We start from the raw sequence: 12,159 nt of genomic DNA, 5'->3' as shown, positions 1-12,159 counted from the left end.
GTCTGTCCATGCTAGTGTCTTCCTTTAATACAATGGGCTCTTATTAAGCAGTCTCATGCACAGCATCTTGATAAAGGCCTTCTGGAAGTCCAACTAAGAAACATTCATTGACTCTGCTTTGTCTATCCCGCTTGCTATTTTCTCAATTCCAACAGAATTGTTAAGCAAGATTTCCCCTTAAAGAAACCATGCTGACTTTGGCCTATTTTATCATGTGCCTCCTGAAACCTCATCCTTATTAATGGACTCCAACATCTTCCCAACCACTGAAGTCAGGCCAAATAGACTTTAATTTCCTTTTCTTCTGCCTCCTTCCCTTCTTGAAGGGTGGATTGATATTTGCAATTTTCCAGTCTTGCGGATCCATTCTAGAACCTAGTGATTCTTGAAATGTCATTACTAATGCCTCCACAATCTCTTTAGATGCCTCTTTTAGACCCATGAGATGTAGTCCATCTGCTCCAGGTGAATTATCTACCTTAAGAACTTTCAGCTTTCCAAGTACCTTCTCCTTAGCAACTACATGCACTTCTGACCTCGACACAGTTTTTGGCATACTGCTGGTGTTTTCCATAGTGGATACTGACCTATTGAGCTCATCTGCCATTTCTTTAACCCCCATTACTACCTCTCCAGCATCATTTTCCAGCAGTCCAACCCTTTCTTTTACTCTTAATATATCTTCAAAATCTTTTGCTATCCTCTTTTATGTTATTGACTAGATTACCTTCATATTTCATCTTTTCTCTCCTTATTGCTATTTTAGTGGTTTTTGTTGGATTTTAAAAGCTTCCAAATCCGCTGTCTTCCCACAAATTTTTGCGATATTATTTACCGTCTTTTTTACTTTTATGCTATCTTTGACTTCTCTTGACAGCCACAGTTGCTTTGTCCTCCCTTTTGAATATTTCTTTGGAATTAAATTATCCTGTGCCTTCTGAATTGCTCCCAGAAACTCCAGCCATTCTGCTCTGCCATCATCCCTGCTAGTGTTCCCTTCCAATCAAGTTTGGCCAGCTCCTCCCTCATGCCTCTGTAATTCCCTTTACTTACGTAACGCTGATACTTCAGATTTTAGCTTTTCCATTTCAAACTGCAGGGTGAATTCTGTCATATTATCACTGCCTCCCAAAGGTTGCTTCACCTTAAGGTCCCTAATCAAATCAGTTTCATTACACAACACCCAATCCAGAATAACTGATGCCCTTGTGGGCTCAACCATAAACGGTTCTAAAAAGCCATTTCAAAAGCATTCTACAAATCCCTTCTCTTGGGATCCAGCGCCAACCCCCCCCCCCGCCCCCCCACCATCCTGGTTACAGTCGGAGGTATATATATATGTGTATGTGTGTGTATATATATATATATAGGCCTCCAACAGTAGCCAGGATGATGGGGGGGTGGTGTACAAATTTCAATAGGTGATATATATAACTCCAAATTTCAATAGGTGATTGAGATATATATATATATATCTCCATCAGGGATTTTTTTTTTCCCTTGCTGTTTCTTAACTCTACGCACAAGGATTCTACATCTTCTGTCCCTTCTTTCTAAGGATTAATTTAATTTTCTTTTTACCAATAAAGCTACCCCACTCCCTCTGCCCACCTGCCTGTTGTTCCGATAGGATGTGCACCACTGGATGTTAAGCTCCCAACTGTGATCTTCTTTCAGCTGCAACCCAGTGATGCAGACAATGCAATGCCACCAGTTTCTGACTGCGCTACAGGATCAGCTACTTTATTCCGTTTATTGCTTGCATTCAGTCCTATATTCACCAGCATTTTCAATTTTGCCTCCATATTACTGGAAATTAAATTCTTAACTCTTTCTAAACTTGTATTTTTCTTTCTTCACGAGACTCTCCTATATTCTCCTTCCCTTTTACTTTATCCTCATTTCCAAATTGCTGAACTTCCCCCCCCCCCCACCTCTAGTATTTAGTTTAAAGCCCTTTTTTTACGATTTGCTAGGACCCTGGTCCTAGCACAGTTCAGGTGGAGCCCATCCCATGGGAACAGCTCCTTCCTTCCCCATTACTGGTGCCACTGTCCCATGAATTCAAATCCAATTCTCACACACTAATCTTTGAGCCATGCATTTTGCTCTCCGATCCTATTATCCCTTTGCCAATTTGTGCATGACTCAGGTAACAATCCAGAGATTAGAAACATAGAAAACCTACTGCACAATACAGGCCCTTCGGCCCACAAAGCTGTGCCGAACATGTCCTTACCTTAGAAATTACCCAGGGTTACCCATAGCCCTCTATTTTTCTAAGCTCCAGCAGTCTCTTAAAAGACCCTATCCACTCCATCACCGTCACCAGCAGCCCATTCCATGCACTCACCACTCTGCGTAAAAAAAACTTACCCCAATATCTCCTCTGTACCTACTTCTAAGCACCTTAAAACTGTGCCCTCTCGTGCTAGCCATTTCAGCCCTGGGAAAAAGCCTCTGACTAACCACACGATCAGTGCCTCTCATTATCTTATACACCTCTATCAGGTCACCCCGCATCCTCCGTCGCTCCAAGGAGAAAAGGCCGAGTTCACTCAACCTATTCTCATAAGGCATGCCCCCCAATCCAGGCAACGTCCTTGTAAATCTCCTCTGCACCCTTTCTATGGTTTCCACATCCTTCCTGTAGTGAGCTGACCAGAAATGAGCACAGTACTCCAAGTGGGGTCTGACCAGGGTCCTATATAGCTGTAACATTACCTCTTGGCTCCTAAGCTCAATCCCACGATTGATGAAGGTGAATGCACCATATGCCTCCTTAACCACAGAGTCAACCTGCGTAGCTGCTTTGGGTGTCCTATGGACTCAAACCCCAAGATCCCTCTGATCCTCCACACTGCCAAGAGTCTTACCATTAATACTATATTCTGCCATCATATTTGACCTACCAAGATTATTACATGTTTGGTTCTGTATTTTAATTTAGCCTCTATCCACTCAAACTCTCAGCAGAGCCTCTTTCCTTGTTCTTCCTAATTCGATGGTATTCACAACAGCTGGATCATAACCCCCCCTCCACTCAAATTCCTTTGCAGGTCAGCTGAGATGTTCTGAATCCAGACACCAGGCAGACAACACAACCCTGGGACCCTCAACCCTTGTAACAGAGAATTGTGTCTGTTCCCCTGACTATACTATCCTCAATCACAACTGAATTTCTCTTCTCTACCCCCCCATGGTTCAGTTGCTCATCATTCCTACATCCCCCGCTCTTAGCCTCACAGGGAGCAACAATCTCAGACCTGCCATGCCAGCTCAAGGTCTGAGGGTCCTCCAGCACCACCTGTGGAATCCCCCGGCCGGCTTCACTTTCGGTCATACCCTCTGGTCTCTGGGCACAGAGCATGACTGTTGAAGCAACACACATCAAAGTTGCTGGTGAACGCCCCAGGCAATCTTGATGTGTGTTGCTTGAATTTCCAGCATCTGCAGAATTCCTTGTGTTTGCATGACTATGATTTTATCTTGTCCCAGTGGAACAGAACAGAATCTCACTGTCTCGGCAATCGGTTGATTAGGATTTAAGCATGAGTTGATAGAGCATTAAACCTGGTCTCTAGGCTCTCCGTGCAGCGAAACTTCGGAGCTGTCAGAGTTCCCCAAACCAGCTTTGCTGTGGTTTCCATGGTTAGGGAAAGGGAAGTGAAAGCAGTGCGAGCATTCTGAACCTCCTCAACACTGGGAGCAGAGCAGCATTGTAGAGGGGTGCAGTAAATTTCATCAGAATATGTAACAGCTGCTGCAGTTGATAGTAATTCATGAATTATATAGTTCAAATATATAATAAAATTGTTGCTGGGATATTTTAATTGCTGAGCACTTCAGACCAAGGAATTAAATTGCTAAAAGCATTTTTTTTACTGCAGAACTTCTCGATCCACCCATTTTCATACAACCTATCACAGAAGAGCGAGCTTCCAGGACACTGTATCGGATTGAGCTGCTCCGAAAAGTGCGGGAACAAGTTCTTCGCCACCCACAACTTGATGAGCGGATAAAACTCTGCCAGCCGGGCCCAGACTTGCCTGAGTGGTGGGAGAGTGGAAAGCATGATAAGGAATTACTCATTGGAGCAGCCAAGCATGGCGTCAGCAAGACTGATTACCATATTTTCTGCGATTCTGAGCTATCCTTCATGTTAGCCCAGAGAAACAGTAGCCAGAACAAAATAGCCCAGTCGAGAAGTTCAACACCACTCTTGCATCATCAGTACCCATCTTCTTCCTCGCCTCTGCATTTGCAGCCCAAGGTGCAGGATAAAAAAAGTCAGCCTGACACTGAAAGTGTAAAATGTGAAAAGAATGCTGTTGTCAAGAAGGAACCAGCAGATTCGTCTGATGATGAGGTTACAATGGACGTTGAAGTTAAGAGTAAAGTGAAATCGCATTTCAACTTGCAGGTGCAGAACAGGTTAGACAAGAAAGCTGGCATTAAGTTGGACCCTGATCCTGATGGGTGTATGGTTGCAGCAAGGACTCAGCCCCTAACACCAAACTCAGTCCTCAACAAACGAAAAGCAAACCGACAACGTTCGGACTCAAGCTCTGACTCAGAGTCGGACTCTGACAATTCTTCGTCATCGTCACCTTCGTCATCCTCTTCGTCATCCTCGTCCCAGTCTTCATCTTCCTCTTCATCCTCGTCGTCGTCATCGTCATCCTCCTCGTCCTCATCATCCTCGTCCTCTTCCTCCTCATCGTCGTCGTCCTCTTCTGATGATAGCGATAGTGATAGCGATGATAAGCAGACCACAGCAGGTAGTAAGTACCTCTTGTTAAAGACTCTGTTTCAGCAAGTCAGGTCACATTCAAAATGGAATGCAGAAATGTTCCTTTGATTATAAGCAAAACTTCAGCCTATAAGATATTACTTTTTTGGATATGATAGCCATTAATTCATTTAAATAGCACTTGCCTGCCATCTAAAACTCTGGAATCTCTTTTAGATGTATGAACAGTCTGAAACTTGAGCACATACATAAAATGGACTGTTCTTCTTTGTCACCATTATTGCTTCACAGAAAAGTATGTCAATGCCTGAGGATTTTGTGATACAAGTATTTAGGCACTGCAAGAAGGTCTGATACACATGAGCAATTACTACTATTATTATTGCAGTTATGATGGTTTTATATTGGCAATAAGATAATCTATATTTTAAACCAGCCGAGGCAACGTGTTGTGTCCTTGAGCAAGACACTTAATCACACATTGCTCTGCGACGACACTGGTGCCAAGCTGTATGGGTCCTAATGCCCTTCCCTTGGACAACATTGGTGTTGTGGAGAGGGGAGACTTGCAGCATGGGCAACTGTTGGTCTTCCTTACAACTTTGCCCAGGCCTGTGCCCTGGAGAGTGAAGACTTTCCAGCCGCAGATCCATGGTCTCGCAAGACTAACAGATGCCTTTGCCTTTTTTTTAAAAAAAATTTTAAATAATGAAAAATGAGTGTAGTCTCCATCAGTCAGGGTTGACTGAGTTGCATCCCAGCTGTCTAGATATGTAAGCCTGGGCTGTAGATAAGGAGAGCAAGCTGTTGCCCATGTAACAAGCTCCGCCTCGCCACGCATTTGATGAACCAATGGAACGGCAGAGACCAATACAGTTTGGTACCAGCAGCATCTCAGGAGTTGCCAGTCAGTGTTGAACTCAACATAGGGACTCCAGCTCCAGATCTTTCCCTCGGGGTTTAATCCTGAAGCCTTCCCCGTGAGTGGGTGTAGCCGCAAGGCAGCAGAGGTTTGAGATCGGAGTTTTCCTTCTCCCAGATGAGCTGCCAACCATAGCTGATGAGCCCCATCTGCCCGAAGCAACTGGTTTTAAGCTGCCAGTAACCTGCCTTTGCCCCTTCTCTTGTCAGTAGAAACAGTTCTTCTGGGCTTAGTAGCTAAGCCACATGTGAAGGCCAGGAGCTGGACTTGATTGTCAGAGGCTATTTGAGGCGCACGCCATTGGGAGCATTCTAAGTAGTGAGAGCTTGTCCCCATTACCACCCCCGGCTATAACAACCTTAACGAACCATAATGAAAAGTACTGCAGAGGATATATTACTATATGTCTCGCGTCACTTTAACTGATACGAGCTACCAGTGATGGTAATATAGTTAACCACCAATCTTAATTAACAAGGCAGTTCTATGCCAGAATAAGAAATTACACAACTCTTGCTCAAGGTGGCCATTGTTCACATTTAACAGTTGTTGCGCCTGTAAAGCGGATATATATATATTCTTTTTCTCTCTCTCCTTTTTCTCCCTCTGTCCCTCCCACTATACTCCTTCCCCATCCTCTGGGCTTCACCCCTCCCCCTTTCTTTCTCCCTGGGCCTCCCGTCCCATGATCCTCTCATATCCCTTTTGCCAATCACCTGTCCAGCTCTTGGCTCCATCCCTCCCCCTCCTGTCTTCTCCTATCATTTTGGATCTCCCCCTCCCCCTCCCACTTTCAAATCTCTTACTAGCTTTTCTTTCAGTTAGTCCTGACGAAGAGTCTCGGCCTGAAACGTCAACTGTACCTCTTCCTAGAGATGCTGCCTGGCCTGCTACGTTCACCAACAACTTTTATGTGTGTTGCTTGAAATTCCAGCATCTGCAGATTTCCTTGTGTGAAGCAGATTTTTTTTTTCTGTTCAGCATTTATTGTTTTGCCAAAATACAGAGAGGAAAAAAAAATCTAAGCACTTGTAGCACAGGGTAGCAAAATATTTTATAATGGAGGTAATGTGTACTGCTGCCAAAGTCATTTTTGTTTCCTCAGGTCAGGGAGGAGGAGGATTGTATACCTGTGATAATTCATAGTTGAGCAGAACACAGACGCTTTCTTTTTGCTGGGAAAAAATGAAAGGTAGCAGAGAAGTCCGGCTAATATCAGGGTATAAATATTGTCACCTATAATTAGAATTGTATCATCTCTGCATAGTTGACAACATAACAACTTGCAGTTTTTAATCTTGACATAGCATAGGAGAGCATTAGGGTTGAGAGACTATTTTAACACAAAATCACTTCTATTTCCCTTAAGGTAAAGCACCACAGCACTTGAAGCCCTATGATGAAGATAGTGTAGCATCTCTCAGTATTGCACATGATGAAACACAGGACAGCTTTCTACCAGACAGTGGAAAGCCTGATACCCAGTTCCTGCAAGAAAGGCATAGGTTTGCTGCCTCCTGCTGGCCAAAGGTGAGCACTGGAACTAACAGCCACATTTTGAAGTAGTCAAGTTGCGTTGTTACAAACTGAATGTACCTTCGTTTCTGATTTAAGACAGTATTTTACAGGATAAAGATTTTTGGGGTAAAGTTGTGTAAACTTGCAAATATACTTATTCTTTTTATGTAGGATCGTGTAATGATCAACAGAATTGACAGCATATGCCATGCAGTGTTGAAAGGAAATTGGATTCCATCAAGAAGAAGTTACGATTACAACGCTGTGACATCTTCTTATACAACAAAATTACTTGATAGCCCTTCTGCCATGGGAGATTTCAGCGATTCTGCTGTTGTCACATCAGGAAGCCAAGGCGTTAAAGAAGATAATTCTCTTTTGTCGCAGTTCACAAAGGTGAAGAAGCATGTGCGAGAAAAGGAGTTTACAGTGAAAATCAATGACGTATGTTCATTTTTATTACTGTTAGATCTGATTCTAATTGCAGATCTTTGCAGTGTGCAGCATGCTACTCCGCATCTGGCTGCCAGCAGCGTTTTCACTCTGAACTACTTCCTTCGCACACTTTATATACATTATTCCTTTGTGCTTTAACCATTATTAATTTTAAAGTATATTTATTTAGATGTGAGCTGTGTTTGTGATGCCCACCATTGAAAACTTTGTTTCTGCTTTTTCCTTCTGCAATTCTGAAGGCTTTTCTAGCAATAGTGCTTACTTAATGCTTCGCATTTGTGGTTTCTGCTACTTGAAGGCATTGAACACAGGGATCTTTCAGCTAATACAATATATCATTTGGTTTTGATTGAAGGTTGTTGACACCGCATGATGTGTTGTAGTAAATGCAGAAAACCCTTTTTTTTCTTTTTGAAATCTTGGCTTTTTAAGTCTGCTTTTGTTTTCTTAATAAATAAGCATGATCAGTTTTTTGCCCAATATCATGATCGGCATTTGATGTTGGAATGTCTAACACAAAGCAGGTGCCAAGTTGGTGATTTCTCCAGCAATGGGAGGAGCTCCATTGTTTGTTAGCACATGTAGTGTGCAATCACACTTGCTAATTATTTTAATATTTCAAAATCTGCATGGCAACTGACCTTTTCTGACAAGGTATTCGCGAAGCTCTCCAAATTCAAAAACTACTTTGAATTTTCAAAAAAAGCAACTACTTTTCTCTCCTCAGTCTCTGGGTATTCTCATAAGCCTATGATCGAAAGCATGAATAAGTTTCACTTACAAATCAGAAAGGTTTATTTCTGAACAATAATCTTTCATACATTTTCTTAGATTTTCACCAACTTTAGATTTAGAAAGTAACATACTATCCAAATTTTTATCTGTATTGTAAATGGCATGATTTATTCACTTAACGATGCAATTGATTGAAAGCTTCATTTGAAGCACTGTGTTCAAATTTGGGAGGATGTGTATCATTTTATTCAGCAATTTCCAGAATTTACATCAATGTAAAGACATTATATGTTGAAATTAATAATTTAAAGCATTTTGTTTTCCTTGCATCATTTTGAATATGAGCTTAAAGAACCATACCCTACAAGGCATCTGATAAGACTAGAAGTGGAATTATCCTCAACAACGCAATTTTGCTCAACTTGAACACATTAATGCCCTCCCCTGCAACGTATATTTCTATGATTTTGAATGTGATTGCCAACTGTAGACTTTGGAAAGACTTTATAATTTATAATCATCAACTGACTTTATAATTTAACATCACCCCTTACCTTGGGCCACCCACCACGCCCTCTCTTATTGTGGATTGCCCACTCACACCACTTGGTAAGAAAACAGATAGATATTTGAATGAATGACTTTTCAACTGTGCAGCGAAGAGTCTTTTATTTCCATCACTTACATTTTTTTTATATCACTTGTGATTGTTTTCCTCAATTACTTTGGAAGATCAGTCCTTTACTTCAGATAATGCTGATGGTTAAGTAAACCTAAAAATGAATGACATAATTACATTGAATAAGTGCTGAAGGCATTGGAGAGCCAGCTAATTGCTGTTTCAAAGTTCAAAGTAAAATTTGTTACCAGTGTACGTACATCTTACCACGTACAACCACGAGATTCTTTTTCTGCAGGCAGAGATCTATAGAACAGTAACTGTAAACAGGATCAATGAACAACAAACTGTGCAAATGTAAATATAAGTAAATAGCAATAAATAACGAGCATGACATAACAAGATAAATAGTCCTTAAAGTGAGACCATCGGTTGTGGGAACACTAGAAATAGAATGAGTGTAGTTATCCCCTTTTGTTCAAGTGCCTGATGTTTGAGGGGGTAGTAATTGTTTTTGAACCTGGTGGTGCGAATCCTGAGGTACTTATACCTTCTACCTGATGACTGCAGCGAGAAAAGTGTGTGGCCTGGGTGGTGAGGTTCTTTGATGATCGATGCTGCTTTTCTACGCCAGCGTTTCATGTAGATGTTCTCAATGGTTGGGAGGGTTTACCTGTGATGAACTGGGTTGAATCCACTACCTTTTGTAGGATTTTCCATTCAAAGGCATTGGTGTTCCCATACCAGGCCGTAATGCAGCCAGTCAGCACAATTTCCACCATGCATTTATAGAAGTTTTCCAAGGTTTCTGATGACATGCCGAAAATCTGCAGACTCCTGAGGAAGTAGAGGTGTTGTTGTGCTTTCTTTGCAATTATATTTATGTGATAAGTCCAGGACAGGTCCTCTGAAATAGTGACACCCAGGAATTTAAAGTTACTGACCCCCTCCACCTTCGATCCTCCAATGATTACTGACTCATGGACCTCTGGTTTCCCTTGCATGAAGTCCACAATTAGTTTCTCGTTCTTGCTCATAGTGAGTGAGAGGTTATTGTTATGAGCCCTTTTTGGCCAATTTTGCAATTTCCCTCCTGTATGCTGATTTGTCACCCCCTTTGATACAGCCCACAACAGTGGTGTCATCAGCAAACTTGTACGTGGTGTTGGAGCTTTACTTAGCCAAACAGTCATAGGTGTAAATTGAATAGAACAGGGGGCTAAGCACACATCCCTGTGGTGCTCCTGTGTTGATAAAGATTGTGGGATTGTGGAGATGTCTGTTTGCTACAATACAGAATATTCTTCATACAGCAAGCCTGTAAAAGGGGCTGCCCACACATTGCATTCCCACGTGTGCCAAATAATCAAAGAGAAAAGTCAATCTGACCAAGGATAGAGATCCACTGGTAGATCTTTTCCACTTTCTGTCAGTTGAGGCATGCAATGTGGACCAGAAAAAGCTTTCAAAAACACGCAAAAGAAAAAAAAAAAGAACATGAAGAATATAATAATTCCAAAGTCACAAGAATTTATCTTGATATCTCAGTAATTCCATTATATTTAATAATTATTCATGAATAGTTAATAAATTCAATTTTTGACAGAACTCACTGTCTAAACTGGGCATAAAGAAAGGTCATTTGGATGAGAAAGCAGACTACGACATAGGGCACCAATGTCAAAGAATAAACAAATTGGATAAAGTTGACAAATATGATAATAATTCCTTTTGCTTCAACTGTATCATTAGTAATTATAACTGGATGTTTAAAATATTACTAATTTACAAATGTACTCGTACCCACTTTCTTAAAGGTTGTTTGTAATGTAATTAGTGTGCTTGTGTTCATCTAAACATAATTCAATTTGTCTGTAGTCTCCAGCTACCAAAACAACTAGGCTTTAGCTGGTAGACCTAAAGTTGATGTCTATCATTGTAAAGCCATTTTTATTATTGCCATTTGTTTCAATAGGAAAGTGGATTGAAGTTAACTTTTCAGAAGCAAAGACTCACTCAGAAGAGAGCTCGAGAGACTGAGGAAGGAACTTCAGATCAGCATCAGTATATGGCACAGCTGCACGACTTGTACTCTACTCCTGACAGCAGTCAAGAATTGGCTGTAGACTTCTCAAAGTCTTTAATGGGAGCTGGGAGCTCCATTCCCTTGTCATCCTCAATGGTATTCAATACCAGTTTACCTGGCAGCATCTCCACAGCGATCCCCCATCCTAAATCAGCATTAGCAGGTGCTTCTCAGCAGATCACAGGACACTGCACAAATGGAATCCTATTGGATGCCCAGCCAATTGTTAAAAAGAGAAGGGGAAGAAAAAAGAACGTGGAAGGATTGGACAATCTTTTCATGAACCGGAACAAATCATTACAGCCTGTAAGTCTGCTTTTATATTGTAATATCATTCACAGAAGTTATTTATAGAAATAAATTTAATGATGCAACTTAACTGCTAATGTTAGCAATGTAAAATTCTGTTGCCTAACTGCATGAACCTGTCTACTTTCTTTACCTTCTGTCGGACAGCATGTTCCAATGTGATTGCTTCATTGATTATGGCATGAGTCAGTCTTTGCTGACTCACTGAGTATAATTTCACTGCAATGGGAAGTAAAGCTAAAAAGTTTAGAAATAGGTAAAATATTAATCGTGTTTGAAGGTATGGACATACTGAATGAACTGTCCACCTTGTATGGTGAGTAAGGGGAGGGGGTGTGGAACTGTTCCTACAGACATGCATAAACAGTGATATTCTGTCCACATCCATGATGGTTCAGCTGGTAATTCAGTAAAAAATGTCGGGCTCGCTTTCAGGAAAAGGCAGTCAGTTTGCTACAAAGTAATCTGTGAATTTATGTGCAATGAAATTAACTTGGTTAACAAGATTAAATTGGATCAGCAAATTTGCTGATGATACAAAGATTGGAGGTGGTAGTAGACAGTGAGGAAGGTTTTCAGAGCCTGCAGAGGGACTTGGACCAGCTGGAAAAATGGGCTGAAAAATGGCGAATGGAGTTTAATACAGACACGTGTGAGGTATTGCACGTTGGAAGGACAAACCAAGGTAGAACATACGGGGTTAATGGTAAGGCACTGAGGAGTGCAGTGGAACAGAGGGATCTGGAAATACAGATACAAAA

General features: G+C 41.4%; 1 protein-coding gene across 7 annotated transcripts in view; it reads left to right on the top strand.

Moving 5' to 3' along the window:
• Positions 1-12,159, top strand: part of chd9 (chromodomain helicase DNA binding protein 9) — a 275,269-nt gene that overhangs the window by 241,174 nt on the left and 21,936 nt on the right. For 5 of the 7 annotated variants that reach the window (XM_072279566.1, XM_072279563.1, XM_072279564.1 and 2 more), the window contains 4 exons: positions 3,891-4,784; positions 7,045-7,205; positions 7,365-7,637; positions 10,979-11,395. In XM_072279566.1, the coding sequence (XP_072135667.1) occupies positions 3,891-4,784; positions 7,045-7,205; positions 7,365-7,637; positions 10,979-11,395 (1,745 nt within the window). The remainder of the gene's footprint in view (positions 1-3,890; positions 4,785-7,044; positions 7,206-7,364; positions 7,638-10,978; positions 11,396-12,159) is intronic. The other 2 variants (XM_072279569.1, XM_072279567.1) reach the window with 1 other exon arrangement.

The sequence above is a fragment of the Mobula birostris genome, chromosome 15 (assembly GCF_030028105.1).
Source record: "Mobula birostris isolate sMobBir1 chromosome 15, sMobBir1.hap1, whole genome shotgun sequence".
NCBI classification, from domain to species: Eukaryota; Metazoa; Chordata; class Chondrichthyes; order Myliobatiformes; family Myliobatidae; genus Mobula; species Mobula birostris.
This window is presented reverse-complemented; position numbering and strand designations above follow the sequence as displayed.